The 20045-nt window shown below is 41.1% G+C and overlaps 1 protein-coding gene across 3 annotated transcripts in view; it reads left to right on the forward strand.

Moving 5' to 3' along the window:
- Positions 1-20045, forward strand: part of actn1 (actinin, alpha 1) — a 54455-nt gene that overhangs the window by 13689 nt on the left and 20721 nt on the right. For all 3 annotated transcript variants that reach the window (XM_031733453.2, XM_031733455.2, XM_031733452.2), the window contains exons 2-5: positions 12654-12768; positions 13171-13290; positions 17913-17999; positions 18607-18694. In XM_031733453.2, the coding sequence (XP_031589313.1) occupies positions 12654-12768; positions 13171-13290; positions 17913-17999; positions 18607-18694 (410 nt within the window). The remainder of the gene's footprint in view (positions 1-12653; positions 12769-13170; positions 13291-17912; positions 18000-18606; positions 18695-20045) is intronic.

A 20045-nucleotide genomic window follows, 5' to 3' on the forward strand; every position in this document is an offset into this window, starting at 1 on the left:
ACATCGCGGTATAGTCAAAATCTCTACCGTTGGCCAAATTTATATCGTTTCTACCGTATACCGTTTATACCGCCCACCCCTACCTCAGAGGTGACTAGAAGCAACTGAAACTAGGTACACCTGATTTCAACAATTGTTGAACAGGTTTTTTATGAGGGAAGGCCGCCCAGAGGCAATAGGGCTGATTGTCTTAAGTGAGGAGAGGGCAGAAACTGTTGGATTATTTAGGAACTCTTTTCTTTCTGTCATAATATATCTGGCTAAACATTAGCTTAACTGAGGTTGAGTGCCATTTGATTTACCTCCCAACATGGCGTCACGAATAGATGCTTCCTTCTGTGCAGTGATGTGGTTGACAGTTGTAATTAGGGATGTCACCAGAGCCTCTACTTATGGTAACTTTCCATATCAAAATTCTGAAAGTGCTGTGGGACTTTTTTCAGTCCTATAGGTAGCGAGTAGGGTTGTCAGAGAAATTGATACTTGGACACTAATTGATAGTAAAGATTAAAATTGGAGTTGCAGCAGGATTGACAGCACTGTTGCAGACTGGCAGCACAAACATGAACATGAGCACCAAAAACTCTGTGAAGTATCTTAAAGCTGACCTCACGTTTTTTATGGAGAATTTTGAGACCTCACTAAAGCTCTTGTTTCAACAACAAGTGTTGTCAGTCCTTTGTGTCTGTGATTTTACAAGATGGCGCTAAATTAACAGGATAACACAATTATTTGTGTCTAAGAAGTGTTATGTTTCTCTTAAAGTCCCAGTTTGAAGCTGAGAAAAGTTTGCCAGCAACTACACAGAAACAGTGTCAACCTACCTTAACAAGTATTTCATCAGCAATGAAAATATGGTGCCAGAAGCACAGAAAATAAACAGAACTGTAGCTGCAAGAGCCAGTGTAGTTCCAGTCATTGCTAACCCAAATCTGCCTCTTAATTTCCTCAGTTTCTGCCCATGGTATTGAAAACGGCGTCTATTCCTGGGTATCGTATGGAGTTTTGAAGTTCGAGCATCGTGACAAATCCCGGTGTAATTTGGTAGAAATAAGAGTTTGGGAAAGAACTGAGCTGATTTCTGTGGAAGCTTATTTCCTACGCTGAAAGAAAATCTTTTTTTTGTCATTCGTAAGTCAAAATTTCAGGTTACTAACTCAACCATCTGAGATAGTAAGTCGAAATGTGGCTTAGATTGGGGGAAAAACATTTAAGTGGCTAAAAGTCTTTCGTAGATTTCTGGAATGTGACCTTGCTGGTAAGTTTTTGGTCCTTTGGACACTACAGAGGGAGTGCCACTGAGTTCCATTATATATATGAAAAATTAGCTGATATCTCAAATACTGGGTAACTCCCACCAAAAAACAATCAAGGTGCATTAATAGAAAAACATGTTCTTTAATTTTGGAGCCACGGTGGTGGAATGGTTAGCACCATAACCTCACATCAACAAAGTCCTGAGTTTGAACCTACCAGCTCGCTGAGGCCTTTCTGTCTGTCTGGCTATCCCCCCACAGTTCAGCGACATGCATGGGGTTTGGTTAACTGGTCATTCTAAACTAGCTGTAGGTGTGAATGTGAGCGTGCATGGTGGTTTGTGTCTCTTGATAAACTGGCGATGTGACCATGGTGTACCTCGCCTTTTGCCCTGTGACAGCTGGTATAGGTTTCAGCTCAACCATGACCCTGAACCGCATAAGCAGAAGAAAATGGATGGATGTTCATTTAATTCATTTTGTGAGGATATACTTTTAACTGACTAAATGTTCTGGTGAAAATCTTTGAGTCAACAAGGTAAGTGTATCTGCCGGTTAAACTGTCTGCATCTAAAACATATTTGTATTAAATAACATCACTGTTGCATCCTTTAGAAATGTAAATCTGATGGGAAATTGATGCAGCATCTGTGTTATTATGACCTGAGCGAGATAACCTGGACTTTGGGAGTCCAACAGATCATCCCTAAAACGTTGCTGACATCCAGGGAGGAAACCACGCTCTGAACACAGATGCTTTTGTGGTCATAAACTTGTGTTGCGTGGGGAGAGTGTGTGTGTGGACTCTGTTTTTTAAGAGCCTCTGAGCAGCCAAGCTGTTTGTTTGCGGGTCTCCAGGCTTTTTTGGTTGTCATAGCAACCGCCCAGTGTCGGGCACTCTGCGGCATTTTCACAGCCGAGCCGGTCTTTGTTAAATGAACACGCCGGAGGAAGAGCTATCGCCACGCTTTGACTTTCTATTGTGACACACACACACACATGAATATGCAGCAGGGCAGGTCTGGGCCACGAGAGAGTAAATATCAGTCGACCGGTCACAATGGCTGCTATTCTTTGTCGGTCTGCGCTTTTTGGCTCGTCCACAGCTCGGTCAGCACGCGCGGGAACAGTGAGGAGCGTGTACATGCATGTGTGCAAAGTGCCTCTGCCTGCACAGCATACAGGATCTCTCTGCACCAGCTGCACGCTGGCTATATGTGCTCCTGTGTTGCATGCTGTTTTTTTTGCTTGGTTTTTTTTTTGCACTCTCTTTCTGAGGCACACTTGCCGCCTCGCATGTGTGCATGCTGAAGCAGCAGCCAAGGCAATAGTTAAATGTAATGACTTTGCTGAGTTGGCAGTTTGTAGTAACAGCCTGTTTGAGTGCCTGGTTGGATGGATGCTGCACCTGAGAGACTAGACTTTCACACGCCGTCGCATGGCTGGACTGAAATGAGCTGTATTAATCTACAGTACCTGTTTTTGCAGATACTTCAGTGTCATGCATTATATTTGACATTTTTTAGATCTTTAGTCTGTAGTTTTATGCACACATCGTGCACATATTTGAGTACCGCCTAACTGGACTGCAGAGCTTAGCAGATTGAGTACAGAAACGCTGGCAACAATTCTGAGATCATTTTCAAGCAAAACTTCATTATGATGGTTTTCCTTTCCTCTGTTTTATATTTTTGTCAGGGGAATATTTTCCAGTTTTTAGCTGGACATTTTAGGACACCGTCCATAAACAATAACTCCTCTCTTTTCAGCTGTTAGTCAACATGTTATAGGCCTAACAACTGGGCAGTTAATTGAAGGTGAGGGAGTTTCAGTTTTATTTGAATGTTTGTCTCGAAGTTTTGTGATGTTTGTTTAGTTTTCAGTCTGGCTTTGTTGTGTTTGTCATCCAGAAACTGTAGAGAGCTGTAATACAGGAAGTAACTGAGAGAACAAGAAAGTGAGAGTGAGTGGTTTGCTCATGCAGCTCTTAGGGGGATATACTAGGGAAACAACAGTGCTGGGATTATACCAGTGATTATACTATCACAATATTACACTCACTATATGATATTATTGTGATTTTTAGCATTTTGCGGTGTGCTGAGTGTTGCAATAACATGTTGAGATTAGCTAGTTTTTCATTTGCAAAGTTAATCTTTGTCGATATACAATTAGATAACGTTATCTCACTTCAGTTATTTTTTTCACTGTCAAATGAGATTATTAAGCACATCAACCATAAAACCTGCCATAAAATGGATTAAGTCTGCTATCAGTCTGTGATTAATTGGGGCCAAGTTGGCAATTACATGCAATCGATTTCTAATAATACAGCAATTAACTCATAAACCATCACGAATGACGTATCTGTTGCAGTCTACATAGACACAAATTCAGATTTAACTGTTAAATTTGTGCTCAGCAACCTTCCTGTTCTATAGGAAAATAAACAGAATACAACTAGCTGGCAGTCATTCAGACTGATTGCAACATGCTGCCATGTCTGCATCTATAAATTAAACAGCAAGACCTTTTGCAGGCCTTGAGCAATCTCTCTAAGAGTGGTTGCAGTCTGCCCAAGTCAGACTGTAACTGTTTGCAGAAAGGTAGCCTCCTATCAACCTGTGCATTTGCCTTGTGATGAAACATGGTCGTGACTGTGCAAAAAAAATGTTAAAATCACCAGAAAACCACTATCTTTATTTATTTATTTGTTTATAGATGTAAGGAGGTTGCTCTACTATTTTTTTTGTGTGTGACTGAGCCATTAGCTTGCTGTGAATGAGGAGGTAGCGTTGTCATGTCCAGTGTTAGATGTTTTTTCTGTTTGAGCCAATTAAAATGTAAGTTTGCTCGGCTAATGTTATCTCAGGATGGTGGTGCAAGAGCTGAGCCCTCTTCTTCACAGCATTCCCACATTATTTTTGTTTATTCAATAAAATATCCATATCTGGTGTCCTGTATTGATACTATATTGCCATGCAAAATATTGCGATACCATGCTGTATTGATATTTCCTCCCACTCCCCTAGATTATACTGGTAAGTTTTGGTTCAGCTAACTGGACCAGCGGCTCACATGTGCCCTGCAGCCTCAGCCTTGGCCTGGTTCACAGTTTTCACAGCCAGAGAAGTGAGTGCTTAAATATCAGTGTGGGTAGTCAGGCTGCATCCTCTAGTGCGCTTTGAAGGAAGGAGACAGAGGGAGACGAATGGTGACCTTTGACCCTTTCAGAACACTCCCTTTGCTAGTTGGCACTCCTGCCCTTCCTCTGTTAGGGAGAGAGAGCACTGTGACTACTAACGGGGGGGGGGGGGGGGAGTAAAGCAGATGCCTCCCCTTCATCTCTCCTCCAGGTTCAGGAGTCAGAAAGGTCATATTGTTCCTGTCCATGACTGACTCTGAGCAGGATGGATGGAGCAGCGGCTCTTATTACACACCCGTCCAGGGATGTTGGGAGCCTCTGTTTGTGTGTGTTTGTTTACCTGTCTGACTGACTGGTAGCATCAATGTTCCTAAGAACACGTGTGACATAAATAGATAGTAACCGCTTCATGTTACTGTTGGGAGTTCTGGTCACCGTATTCATTGCTTTTGGTGGATTATAGCTCAACAAACTGCATTAGGGCAAAAGAGATAACAGCTCAGTGATCAGATGTTGACAGACAGTAAGACTGGACTTTGGGTCAGACTTTAAAAAAAACAAAAACATGTTTCCAGATCCAGGAGTTGAGCCCAGAAAGTGCCAACACTGAACGGATTTCTACTATGAAAGATGTCGTAGTAGTCCAGTTTGGTTTACACAATGAGTTCAGTCAATCAGCTACTGCCTGACAAATGACTGAAACCCTTCTTGTGGATTGCTTTACTCTTTAAAACGCATGCTTTGGTGAGACTTTAATTTTAGTGCGTGGTTTCTTCAGTTTACTCTGTGTTCCCTAAAAGGTCAGCAATGTCAAGACAGATTGCAGATCCAGTGAATCATTCTAAATGACTGCTAGAATTTTATAAATAGTTTTTTTAGTTGGTAAAATGATTAATGAAACGATGAAGCATTTTATATCCCAAAGGTCAACTTGACTGTGACATCACACTGTTTTTGGTCATTGCTCAACTCAGGAACTGAAGAGGGGGAGGTGTTGCGACTATGTTTCATATTTGGTGCTCACCTATTGAATTCCTTTTTAAGTTATTACTCTAAATTTAGAAAATATACATCCATAACTCATACAACTGCAACTTGGCTAGTTGGTAAATGCCTACATTCTCCAACCATCCAACAGTTTTTGTCTGCTTTTCTGAAGTAGGTAAGACTGCGATGGCAGTTGGCTAAACCCCAGGAACATTTTCCAGATCCTTCTGGGGAATCCTGAGACACTCCTAGGCCAGACAAGATATATAATCTCTCCAGTGAGTTCTGGGTCTACCCGGGGTCCCCCCGCCAGCTGGGCATGGTTTGAAAGGCTTAGAGATAGTAACTCTTGCTGGCTCTTCTTCATCATCTCTGTCTGTGAACATATAACATAGTTATTCCTCTCCGTACCATCATTTTCTTTTTTGTCTCCCCCTCAACTTCGGAGATGGGTTTTAAGCCTTCTTGCATGCCAGATGCATGGAGCCACAACGCAGCAGTCTGCAGAGCATCCAGACAGCAGTTTGGCTCGTCCTGCAAGGCTCTTTTTCCCACTGTGCCTCCAAACTGAAGACGGCAGTAACCCGAATCTTATTCGATCTGCTCTGCCAGACCTTTATTCTCAGTTCTGGGTTTTGGATGGAAGGATGTAACAAATATATGAAGCCAATATCAGATTATGGCATTGTCAGAAATGCACAGGGAAGCTGTGGTTTAACTTTAGCTTGGTTTTCATTCGCGTTTTGTGGCTTTTTGGCCACATAGAGGCTTCTCTTGGATGTGCTTTGGTCTCAGTTTATACCACAAGGCCCTGTGTTTTTGTCTCTTTGGACCTCAGTTTCCTCAACGGCATTGTCAGAGTTCACCAAATTTTAATTCAGCGTGAATTATTTGTACTGATTTCCTTTGCATGTCTGAATCTACACATTTGTGTAATTTATTGGAACTAAAATTACAAACACAGCTACGATTAGGCTTTTTTCCAGTTCCCCATGAACAGGAAAATGAGTAACAACTCACCCTTTTATCATTTACTGCTCGCGTACTCTTGAGCAAGGCACTCCTCTCCTGCACAGCTGTTCCTCCAGGGTGCCATTTTAAATCAGAATGTGCTTTCTGTGAGCCTGTCTGGTTAAATGCAATGTCCTAATCCATCACATCAGGAAATCATCTGGGGGTCTGAGGAGGAGGGAAGTGCTGTATGACTGTTAGCAGCTCAGTTTTCCTGGAACAAAAAACTCTCTCCATCAGCACTTTCCTGCCCCACGAGCCAGCGTGAAGTGAAGGTAGGAGAAATACTTAGGATAGAGATGACAGTTTTTACCTGCCTGGGATCTACAGAGGCCCATTTCCATGTCAACTCATCCAGACAGTATTTATTCTCATTACTGCAGGAGCTGCAAGCAGCAGTACAATGTTTCATGTTGTGGATTTGATTATAAAACAGAAAAACTGCTTCTTTTTTTAACCATCTTTGTTAAACATTTTGGAGGAGATACTGGAAAGATATTTTCCTAGACTGTATTTTTTCATTGCAGTTTATCTGCCTGTTTCTGGGGTTTCGTGGGGACACGAGAGGCCCTGAGCTGGAGGCTGAGGCTTGAGAAACCGGTCGCAGTGTTGAAAACCGCCTTCCTGTGTCAAAGGCTCTGCCAGCACAGTCTGCCTTTCCTCTCTCGCCTAAACTCACCCTGCCTGCGTGTTTGGATATGGCAGGGGCTCGCACTCATGAGCTGGCTTGTTTCACTAAAAGGATTGTACTAATATGGAACTGGCAGAGAGGCAGGAAATCTTTTTTGTAAGTGAGGGTGATTAATGAGGTGGGAGAGAGTGGGCAAAAAGGGGGAGGATGGGAGTAGAGGAAGAGGAGTGAGGGGAGATGGTGGGTTTTTAAAGAAGAGGGAAATATGTGAGAGTTTTATACAGTGAGAAATGATTGTAGTTATTTAGTTCAGTAGTGGGTAAAGCTCTTTGTAAGTGTTAATACTATTAATCATAGTCACTGCTTCAATATTATAATTCTTTAGCGTTTTTTGAAATAAAAACAACAGTGGCTTACTCACAGTCGCCTTTTACTTGAGTAATGTCATATGTCAGGATGAGTCTGCTAAAATCAAATTAATCTGTGTCATCTATAATCAAGCTTCAGTCGAGCTGACCTTCATTAGATATTTAAAATTCCCAAATCAAACCAATTTATATTGGTAGATTTTTTTTTCCTTTTAAATCTGTTAGGAATTTTTCTCCCATTTTCCAATATGTGATCAGTATTGTCATTTGTTCCTGGTCGTTTGACAGGTTGAGGTCTACATATAAGTGAACCTATTAAATCCTTACAGCTACACAAAACAGCTTTGTAAAAAGCACTTTAAAGAATGGCATTATGGTTGAAACCAAAGAAAAAGCTATTAAGTTTACAGAATTTCTTTTTTTTATTTATTTATTTGCTTATTTATTTATATAATGCATTTTTCTTTTTGCCCCACTCCCTGCAGTTAAACCTGGTCAGTTTTATTCTTTTATTTATTCATCCGTATGTATTAACATTGCCCCAGATTTTCCCAGAAATGTCCAAACCCACAGAAATATACATGTTTATTGACTTTAATAGTCCATTTTATTTTGGTTGCAGTGAGCTGTTTCATATCCTCTTTATGCATAACAGCCACCAAGCAAATGCAAACTGTAACACAACAAGTTTTACCAGTATATTAGCAGAATAACTTTAGCTAGAGTATCTGTGGGTAAGCAGTTGGCTTTGACATATCACAAATAAAAATGCCATGCAGTACATGTCTGTGAACTTCTCTGTAACAGGTCTAGAGACTGGTTAGCAACCATCTGGCAAATGGTCACAAGGGAAAAGACTTAAGCTTAAGGAAGTACAACTCAAACCAGATATTAAGAATGTCCGCCTTCAAAGTAAAAGTTGCACCTTTTTAAATGTGTTGGTTGCAACAGTAAGACTACATTTAGTTTAAAGGTGAATTTTCTCTGTTTCTGGTTCATTAGCATCTGCCATGCAAACTACATGCAACCTGCAAGCCATCACAAGAAAGTTTTCAGTATAGCACTCTTTACAACCAATTTCATGGTAGCAACTACTAGCAACCACCTTTCCCTAGTGACCAGGAGTTACCACGAGGTTACCGACCGGCCTTTAGGGCTGCATGAATAGTAAACAATCACAGCTACTGCATACAGATTTTTCTCTTGCAACCAGTGGTTGCTAGATGGTTGCTCACTCATCTGTAGCTGTATTTTACTAAAACTTGAGTCAGATTTCTTTCATTGGTGCTGGTGGTTAACAAAATACCCAGTGACATAAATTATTATTGAGTGTTTATAACCACTGAGTACGGGTTATCCAGGTTGATTATCCTGTGGTATTCAAGGGTCCTGAACTGCGGATTCGGTGGTTGCCATGGGACAAACATTGCATGCAATGATGCTCACTGGCAGACTTCCCCGAAGTTGATGTGGAGCAGATTTCTCCCACTCTTGACCCCTGTTGTTTTTACAGCCTGCCTCAGTTCTGGGAGGCTGAGACCAGACAGAGAAAGAGAGAGAGCAGAGAATGGGGGAGGCCTCCAATTTTTACGACCCTCCAGTTCCTCCCACAGACACATTCGTCCCTTCAGTCATGCTTTCACTTTGCTCGGTTACACGTTATGCTGCTGAAGCTGAAACAGACTGCGTTAAACGGCAGTAATGAGAACGATTTTGCACTGGCAGGACTCTGGAGCAGACATGTCAACAGCTTACAGAGATTCACAGCACATACTGTACTGACACAAACTGTACAAGGACCAAACAGTTGCACATGGAGTGCAGAGGAATAGTACGAGACACGCCACACCGTGGATTCATATAATGAGCAGTTTTTAATCTCTTTAGATGCTTCACAGCTGCATGAGTTTTTGGTCAGTTTGCTGTATTGATGTGGGCAACTCTGTCCTTTTGTTGCAGATCCAAAAACAGTGACACAGTTTTTTTTGTTTTTTTTTAAATTAGTCCCTGCTTTTCAACAATCAGACAGAGAGAAGTTGATGGTAGTAGAGAGACAGAGTCTCAGTGACCTACAGAGCTGAGATGATGGGCAAACATGGGCTTTCTTTAATATTGTTTTTTATAAAAGTAAGTCTTGGAAGTTTTAAGTATATTATATTGATGTCACATCATATTGTGTCTGATGATACTGTGTAAGGTTTTCTTGACGATGCTACTCAACCTGCATCCTCCCCAGGCTATAAATATATATGTGCTAAGCACAGGGAAAGCCCTTCAGCCTCACTCTTAGGTAACTCTCAGAGGAGGTTTTTCTCCCTTAGCTCTTTTGGGAGTCCACCATGGCTATTAATTAAGTTGGGTTGGCAATCTTCTGCAAAGACGAGCTTGAGTCATATGGAAACTCATTGCACAGTTGTGGTGTCACTTTCAATCCCAAGGAGGAGCAATGGGGAAAAAGTCACCTTTCCACTCTGTAGCAGTTGGTGCTGGACAAGCAACTATAACCTGGCTTGTTTTAAAAGCAAGAATCCTTCAAAGTGGATCTTAAATCTGGTCTTCCAGGATAAAGCGTTTTATTCCAGGAAAAAAAATTATCATCCTAACAATTTATTGATGGAAAATTGGAAATGGATCAGATAGTATATCTTCACTTTTAACATTACAATAGAAAGACTTTTAGGTTGAGGACTGAACAGCATCTTATTACTGTGCTGGGTAATGTCGCTGGCGAGTCCCACAAATGCGGTGACCGCAAGTGGATCTTGGGTCAACAAAATGTGCACATTTCTCATATTAATTTTCTTTTTTGTAAGATTAGACTGACTATAGCTTTTCAGTTCAAAGCCATGCTTGGCTGTCTGCTCGTGCAGTAATCTGTCTCTCTGTGATCAGTGGAGCAGCAACTCTGAGTCCTGCCCTGCCAAGAGCCTCAGAACACCTGAAGGTGTCTGGGAGTGTAGTCCACAGCGCAGCCAGAGGGGGGTCATGTGATGGTGCAGGTGGCTGCCAGCCTGGACTGTGTGCTGTTGCCAAACTCCACAGTGACCCAGAGACTTAGAGAAACTGCAGGAGGGCCGGCTAATTCCTGTCAGGAGGAGGCCTGTCGTCCAACCCGAAGCAGTCAAACTTGCCCTCCTTCCAAGACATTTAACAAGCTAACATTCCTTCTGTGAACTTTTAGTCGTTTTCACAACTGTGCTCTTTGCAGCTTCACTCTGAGCGTTTTCAACACCCTGGTCTTTATAAATCTGCACTAATCACAAGTTTTAGGTAAAAACTTATTTTATTCTGCTCAGACCATACAAAACACTCCACTTTAAAGACCATTTCCTGTCTTTTTTGCTCTCCTTTAATATGAAGCTGTTTGCAGGTGGTTAGCAAAATGTCCTGATACAATTTAGATCGTCTTTCTGTTATTTTGAAGGTGTTTCACAAAGAGGAGGGAACAAAAGAGCTGGCACTTGTCAAGAATGTCATCGTAGACAAAAAAGAGACAGAACATTGTAAGAATCTGAACCTGCAGAGCCAGCAAACACTCTTATCTTAATACTTTGATTAAATTACACAGTATTCACACAAGCTGCTGACACCACAGCTCTGCCTCGATTGTTTAAAACATTTGGCAAGCCCCTAAAGGGACTATTGATTAGAATTATTTCAAATACCTTAGTGCCTGTTGGAGCTTGACTTCAATCATGAGTAGTATTGCTGGAAAGTGGTATCTTCTGGGTCCAGGGCGTGTGCCTGCTGTTTGCACATAAATCTTCAGTGCTGGTCTTTTTCTGTCAGTCCTGCCCTTAGGGATGAAACACCATATAATCTGTCCGTTTCCCTTCACATCTTCTACAGTATCTACAGAGTTTCCTCCAGTTTTTTTGGCTGGCTGAAACTCCACCACACGCCATCAACCTCGCACACATCTTAAACCCAGCCCTTCCACACTGTAGTTTATTGATAGCCGTGTAAACCTCAAGCCACTCCATTTTTAAGAGTGATCTCATCGCGGAAGTTCCACAAGTGCTTCGAACCAGATCGCCAATGACTTTTAAGTGGCTTTTGTTCCCCAGCAGTGGAAAGCAAGCCAGTGAAAGACAGTGTTGGCTTTCATAAACGCCTGGCTCTGCTCCTGCAGGTCCTCCTTCAGCTCTCTGGAGGAAACATGGTGTCTGATCTTTGCGCACAGTGGATGCAATTAACTCGGGAACTCATAAAAAGGCGTTTTGCAGCAGGGTGCATAACGGGCCCAGTCCTCATGCCAGCTCCTGTTGGGCGGTTGAGGTCCTGCTCCAGATGGTTTCCATTAGCATGTTTGCATGCCAGCAATGCCAGACAATCCAAGGCTTGCTACACCTACTGTATGTATACAATGCTCCAGTGTGCGGTGGTTTTGTTAGGAAAATCCAGAAGTCAAGTTTGTCGGCACCACAGGAAAAGGTGAAAGGGTGGGAGCAGGGATTGCATCTGTCCATCAACAGATTTCCATTGATATGTAACTTTTAAAGGTCCCGATGATGTGGTTTATTAGTCCTTGTAGGAGAACTCCCTCATCCCTCATAAACCGTAAACGGAGCTGGCAGTGTTTCAGTATTTTGTTCACAGATATCTTAACCAGACATGATTTCCTGGCAGCTTTTCCCCGTGGATAGCAATGTTGGACTAGACTGAAAAATGTCAGCATCTACTTCAAGTTCTCCGAAAATGCACAAATTTTGTACAAACATTCGTGGTTCCCAAAAGATGAAACATGTTGATCCTGTTATTTTTTTTTTTGTACCAAATTTGTGCCCTAAAGCTAACAGCATTCCTGTGAGCTGCTCTTTGTTTTTACAGCTGATAATTCTGGTGCACTCCAGTACCCATATTACTGTTATTTAATATATCAGAGAAAGATTTAGTCCCATTATTTCAAGTGCAATGAGCCAAAAATGCAGGATTTATGGTGTTCACCATCCATTGTGCCCGTTACACTTACAGCAAAAAGGTTACAGTTCAAAACAATCCAAATAATCCAAATAATCTCCTGCCGATGGTATTGTCACCGTTGCTTGCTTTATTCTTTTGAACTAGTGCCAGTATCATCAGATTGTAAAACTGAATAAGCCTGCAATACAATACAATGCAAACAAAGAAACTCTGGTTGCTTGATAAGTAAACTCGCCCCCTTTAAGAACCTGGTTGGCTCATGTTTGGTGTATATTTTGCAGTACATTAAATACACACATGTGACGGTGTTTTTATCTTTCCCCATCGTATAGACATTTACAGCTTGGTGTAACTCTCACCTGAGGAAAGCAGGCACGCAGATTGAGAACATCGAAGAGGACTTCCGGGATGGACTGAAACTCATGCTGCTGCTGGAGGTCATCTCAGGTGAAGAAAAAAGCTCCTTGCTTAACAAGATTACCTGAATGAAAACAGCACTTGTTGATTTTTAGCTACCAGAATTCCCCTTACATTACTAGTCCAACAGTATGCTATAAAATGTATTTCTGACAGCTAAATCATAGTGTAGATAACACTGTTGTGTTTGTTTGAACTAAAGAAACACAAGTTAAACAGCTTTATCTCCTATAATGTGTCTGGTTATGAGAGGAATTTAAATTCAGGCCTTCATATTTGATTATGCAGATGGAAACCAGAGCTGTAGGTCAATTTGAAGGTGGAGTTCAGAACAAAGTATTAAAATAACATTACATTGTTTTTGGAAGATGTCATGTATTTTTGCTAATCAAAAAATATTTTTTTGTAATTGAAAATGTGTTTCTTGTCCAGGCGAACGCTTGGCCAAACCAGAGAGAGGCAAGATGAGAGTCCACAAGATCTCCAATGTTAACAAAGCCCTCGACTTTATCGCCAGCAAAGGAGTGAAGCTGGTTTCTATTGGAGCTGAAGGTGAGTGATGTCACATCAAAGCAAAGGTCGGACAGTTTCCATAAAACCCAGAATGACCTTCTCTGTAGCTAGTTTGCATTTCACGTTGTCACCTGTTGATTTTAATTAGGTCATCAGCCAAGTCAATAGCTACTGTTCTGTTGTAAATAGTTATGTATAATGTGGCCTCCGGCCCTCCCTCTCGCTTTCTCCCCTGTTACCATGGCAGTGGCACAGGCTGCTGTGCGGTTTAATGAGATCCTTATTGCCGAGTGCTCGGGCAGAGCTTGTGCTTTGCAGTGCATTTTCTGAGAGTAGATCTTAGGATCAGCAATCCCCTCTGGGGCTGAGGCTGCTCATTGTTCAGCACAAATAACTTGGGGATGTCCATCCTCTTCCCGTCTGAGAGTAAACAAGTCTTTAGCAGAGTAAACACTCGACTTTCACTTTCTGTCTCTCTCACTCTCTCTGACTGTCTGTCCAGTCTTGGACAGACAGTCTGAAAAAATAGTATACTCTGAAAAAATCATATACTGTCAGATATTTTTTGGCTTACTGTTTAGTTTAGAGTGAAAGTAAACAGATATTTTGCAGAGCTCCTCAAAAACTGAAAGATGGCTTTAAAAACTACCCAGAATTACTAAAGATACTAAAGATAGTGTGCTGATTTTGCTGTTAACAGTTTAACATTTATGTTTCTGAACACATCCCTGTGAAAACTGCTTACAAATGTAGTTTTCAGTGCTCTTTATCTACTGCTATTGTCTTGAGTTGGAAACAGGTATTTCTATATATCATCCAGGGGTGGGGGGAAATCCAGACCTCAAGGGCTAGTGTCCTGCAGGTTTTAGATATCACCCTGGGTCAACACACCTGAATCAAATGATTAGTTCATTACCAGGCCTCTGGAGAACTACAAGACATGTTGAGGAGGTAACATATCCAAAACCTGCAGGACACCGGCGATTAAGGGTTGGAGTCCCCTACCCCTGATATCGTCAGTGACTATAAATGTGTATCCCCCAACCTTTTGGCAAGTGGTTGCTGGGGGTGGCTGGGTAAGATCAGCTTCACCCAAAAAAACTCCTTTTTTCCTGGAAACGTGAAAAAATGGGACAGAGAAAAGGAAATTGGAAAATTCAACTTCAGAGTAAAAGTTTTGCCTTACTGTTGCAATCAACAGGTTTCAAAAGGGGAAACTTTTACTTTGAAGGTGTATGTTCTCTGTTTCTGCGGTAAACTACTGGTGACAACCTGCTAGCAACAAAGAAATCCCAAGGAGGAGTGCAGCACCATATATCTCTTTGTGACCTGTAGCAACCTCCAGCAGCCACTCACCTATCAGTGGGATTTTTTCTGGTTGCCATATGGTTGCTGACTGGTCTTTAGGGCTGTGTGACTGAGGCCTAATGCAGTCAACTCAGCCACACAGCTCTGCCTATGATAACAGAAGTCCCACAAACCTGCATGTACAAAGGGAGGTTAATCTTAAAGTGAGACAAGCGAAAATGTCTTCATCAAAGACCAATTGAAGGTAAATACAGGAATAAGGAATAATTTTAACTGTAAAAACCACTCTAGTAGAGTCTGTTCTACTGAAAATAAACCAAAAATAAAGCCCTAGAATTCAAGGTTAATAGATTCTCCTTCAATTTATAACTGTATTGACTAAAGGAGGTATTATATGTTTTAATGTTTTTTGTGAAGTGTCCCTTTAACGAATATGATCCCTTGTACGGTGGCTAAGACGGGCATTACTGTCCCTCCCCAATGCCACTTAATAAGGTTAACCTCTGACCAGTCTTAACGCCTGCTGTTCAGAACCTCTAGTCTTTCCATCATAAGCCGGTCTCTGTCAGCGTCGTGCACAAATCTTGGAAGAACTCCTTAGCTTGAGAAGGTTTTAATGACAAAAGCTGAGCTGCAATGTAAAATCTGAAAAGTCACAATTCTGCTTCATTTGCGTAAACAGGGATTGAATGAAAAATTGATTTCACATATTTTTAATTCACAATTCACAAGCACAAATGTCAACTTTTTAAGTGACTTATAGTATTATTTTATTAAAAAAATAGCAAGTGAATAACTATTTTAAATAGAAATCAACCTATTTCTGGTGATATATTTGGATTTATTACAGAGCTGAAAAAGGAGTGATGACAGAAAATATTTAACAGGTGGAATAATATAATAAGTCTTGTGGTACATACACATAAACAATTTTGTTAATTGAGAATGGTAAAGATTTTTGGTGATTGCTGCAATTAGGGGGAATAAATAGTTACTCCGGTCCGTCCCACATGAGCTCAAACTTGCGCCCATGAGGTAGCTGAGTTTGACAGACCTGATCTGTAATGTCTAAAATATTTTTAAAAAAAACTGGTTTTGTCATTTTTCCAGAGCTCGAGAGATATCAGTTATGTGTTCAGTGAGACCAGCAGTAGGAAAGTCAAAAATATTTGATTACAAACAGAGAACACCAGCGAATAATCACACCTGAGACAGAGCAGGTGCATTTTAAATTTAAGTTAATTGAAATAACTTGAAATTAACTAGAGATTTTTTTTTCTGCCCAGAGTAATAGTATAAAAGCTCCTAAGCCAGACCAACATTCCAGACAGATTATCCGCCTGGAATCCCCTCCTGGTCCTGCCGCTCTGCTAGCTGCGGTGGTGGGATGTGACTAGTCGAAGGCTCACGTCTTTGCGACTCCTCAGGGGGTTTGTTGTGGGTGAGGGATAAAAGACGGGGGGATGCAGTTTCAAATGGAATTAGAAGGATTTTTGTTCTTCCCCTGGTGGATCAGTCATGTTCATTAGAGCTAATCTCAACATGTATCTGCATGTGTCAGCCTGAAGCACCGAGCTCGACTTTTTGCTGCCTCCTAATTCAATCGCGGGCGTCTTTCGCACCGCGTTACATGCAGAGACATCTGACTGGCATCTCGCAGTCTAAGTTTGTCACAGTCAAGCGGCCGTGCTCCAAGCCTTATTGGATTAGAGGCAGAAACAAATGATTATTGAAGGCAGGCAAACAGGGTGACCTGTTGAAGGGGATTTTCATTATCGACAACACAGAGAGGGCTGGACACAGGCAGTTCATTCACAGCCTTCAGCTGCAGGCGCACAGCTGATTGACAGCTTAACAGGTCTTGGCTCAAATCACTGAATCATCACATGTTTCATTCATAAAGGCTTTGCCGCACACATATGGGAAATCATTAAAGTGAAGTTGAGTGTTTAGTTGACCTCTTGGTTATCTTGTTGTCTAATCTAAGCATCGAGATTAAAAGATTTCGAACACTGATATCTCAGCAAGCAGCTGTTTTACTAAATAGGGATCAAAATATAGTGGAGATACGGCATTCTTAGCAGCAAATGAGATCAGCCTCCCTGTGCGTGTGCTGTAACCTGAGCGTCTCCACTCTCTGTTTTGGTAGCTGGTTCGTGTGCAAGTGCATGTTAGGTTATGTGAGTCTGTTAAACTGCTGGCCTCACAAGCGTTCACTCAGTAGTTTAAGAAGAAACTACTCCAAGTTGGGATGTTGGTGCCTCAGGATGACATCCAATTGTTCTGCTGTATTTTTAGCATCTTTATATTTTGATAATTTTAGTGGAAATGTTTTCCAAACACCCAAAATACATATAAGTTTTGTTGCAACAACATTTACAGTAATTGCCTGTATCTGTACAGCACAGAATAGCAATATAGTTTTTTAAAAAGTTGTTGTACAGTAATATTAGATGTTAAGATTACTTATAAATCTCACAGAGCAATATGGTGTTTTTTTTTGTTTGTTTGTTTGTTTTTAAACATGTCTGCATTCCTGAGAGTTTCTTCTTTTATTTTTCCCCCCAGTGTTTCTTAATCCACATCAAGGGACTTAGAATAGGTGCAGTCTGTAAAGCCTTATGTGGCAAAGTTTCAAAGTTTATGGCAATCCATTAAATAGATGAAACCAAAGGGCTTTGCCATCTCCTGAGAGCCATGGCCAAAGTTTTCAACTTTTAAACCTAAAAATTTAGTTTTTCTTTGCTTGAAAACCACCAGTCAAGCCAGATATGAGAAAAATATATTATACTATAAGTAAGTAAGTAAGTAAGTAAAGTTTATTTATTAAGCGCTTTTCATAGACAGGTAGTCACAAAGCGCTGTACACAAAGATTAAAATAAACAGTACAATAAATAGTGAAATGCACAATATATACATTATAGAGTTTAAATGTAAATTAAAAATGTAAAAATGTAAAAAGCATTGGTCAACAGAAAGCTTGTTTAAACAGTAAAGTTTTTAACTGCTTTTTAAAGGATTCCACAGAGTCAACCAAACGTAGTTGTAGAGGTAAACAGTTCCACAGCCTTGGTGCCACAGACGCTCTGTCCCCTTTCGTCTTCAGTCGTGTACGGGGAACAACCAACAAACTCTGAGTCTGTGAGCGGAGACGACGAGCAGTAGTGTATTTTGTGAGAAGCTTGGATAAATAATCTGGGGCTTGGCCATTAAGTGCTCTGTACGTTAAAACAATCATTTTAAAACGAATTCTAAAATCTATTGGGAGCCAATGTAAAGAACATAAAATAGGAGTGATGTGAGCTCACTGAATGCACCAGTCCTGAAATGTTACTGGTTTTCCCTCTTGCAGAGATCGTAGATGGCAACGCCAAGATGACCCTGGGAATGATCTGGACCATTATCCTCCGCTTTGCCATTCAAGACATTTCTGTGGAAGGTAGTGTTGTGTGTGTGTGTGGTTGTGTTTGTGGGAACATTTCCACACGCGTCTTATTCATTTGGTTTATTGAAAAGAAGCCTAGCTCGCTGTCTTCATTTGCAATTGAAAACACTTTTCATTGACACAGTGTCTCAGTGTTAAGACCTTTGTCACGCATTGCACTGAGCTTAAAAAAGTGCACAGTACCTCATAAAGACTTGAGACAATTTCCAGTCATTTGTATATGAATGTGTCAGAGATGCTTTTTTTTCTATCAAGGTGGAAACGTTTGCGATGCGGTCCTGTCCATGGTTAACGTATATAATGCACTTACAGGATAAACCAATTTAAACGCCAGACGTTTGCAAAGTTTGCTTTGTTCGGCATCTCCACACTGTGTTTACTAGTGAATTTTGCTTTACTGGTTTGCTTTAAGAGGATGCTTGACACCATTTGGTATTGACTGAAAATAGGAAAGCATGAAACCTCCAAGCAGTCACACATGCTTTCCATTCTCTTCACCTCCACTTAATCCAGCACTAAACAGGGATTAGTGGAGAGTCGGTCAAAGTAAAAGCCCGAGAGTTGCTCCAACTTCACAATGATCCCTTTTCTCCAACCACAGAGACATCTGCCAAAGAGGGCCTCCTGCTGTGGTGCCAGAGGAAGACTGCCCCATACAAGAATGTCAACATCCAAAACTTTCACATCAGGTACGAGCCCGGAGAGGAACACAAATTTTACTCACATGCTAAGCTGCAGTTACAGTTAATCACGTGAGATTGTGGAACCATAAACATAACTATCGGAGGCTCAAAATTTGATGTCAAACAGGGAAAATTAGACTAAAGAATGTGTACGAGCAGGGGTGCCTTCACCTCAGCTAAAGTCAGTTTTATGTAGTCTGAACCTAAGTGGAAAATTTACCTTTTGTGCATTTTTGCTTTTGGCTCTTCGTTGTTCGCTCATTTATACCCAAACTTTAAAATAAGATTAGGGGAAAAAGGAAAACAGCCCAGTTTGTTGCTTAGTGTTGGAATTATTTCTGACAATCAGGAGATACAGTAAGCAGATATTACCTGAGCAAAAGTTCAGAGCTGGATTACAGGAGGATGGTTAAATATCGGCCCGTCCACTCTGGGTTATGTTACCTTTGTCTTTGTCGTTCGTCTTTGTTTTGGAAACTTTGAGAAAAACAAATCTTTGCAAACGCACAAATCTCATCATGGATGGACGATGAGACGCTTAAACACCTGAGGCATGTTGTTGCTGGACTGGCAGGTGCGCACACATATAAACAGAGGTGTATTTGTGTCACCTTGTGATCTAGATCTCTTCTAACACTATGAACTTGTATACGCTATTATAACAGTAACATAACGTTAATGCAACACAGATTCTTAGGTTGCGATCCCAGCTGTGAGACATCCTGTTAGAGATTTAAAAAAAAAAATAAAAAAATCTGTAACAGGATGCTTCTTCATGCGTTTAAATTCTGTATTTGGGTTTAGTCTTTGTTCGTGTTCGAGGACTTGCACTTTCAGGTGTCTTGTTGCCACCTATACCTCAAAAATCAAAGCTTAAGCCTCTTTCAATGAAGTGTTTTTAAATTTTGGAAGTCCCCTACTGACACATGATACTTTCCTACTGGTAAGCTTTTTATGCATGAATCCTTCTACCCTCCAAATATCGGCAAAGGGCACTGCTTCAGTTAAAATGTGGTTTTCAGCTTGGCTGTTTCAGCGAGGTCTTTATGAGGAGTTAATTTTCAAAACACCCGAATTACACAAACACACAATTTCATAAATGGCTCAGACTCGATGCAGATGAGAGCAGTTGCCTCAGACAGCGCTGATAGTGAACAGATCGGACTTGAAATAGCAGAGTGCACACCCTTAACCAAGAACAGACAGTAGACATCCTCGTAAAGTAGACTGTGAAACGCAGGAAGTGGAAGTAATTATCCATCGACATGTTGCATGCAAATAATTAATCAAATTACAGCGACTAGCTGTAAGTTCTGAATGTGAAAATACAAGTAAGGATGCTGCCCAGGCATCCCTA

This window comes from Oreochromis aureus, linkage group 19 (assembly GCF_013358895.1).
Source record: "Oreochromis aureus strain Israel breed Guangdong linkage group 19, ZZ_aureus, whole genome shotgun sequence".
NCBI lineage: Eukaryota > Metazoa > Chordata > Actinopteri > Cichliformes > Cichlidae > Oreochromis > Oreochromis aureus.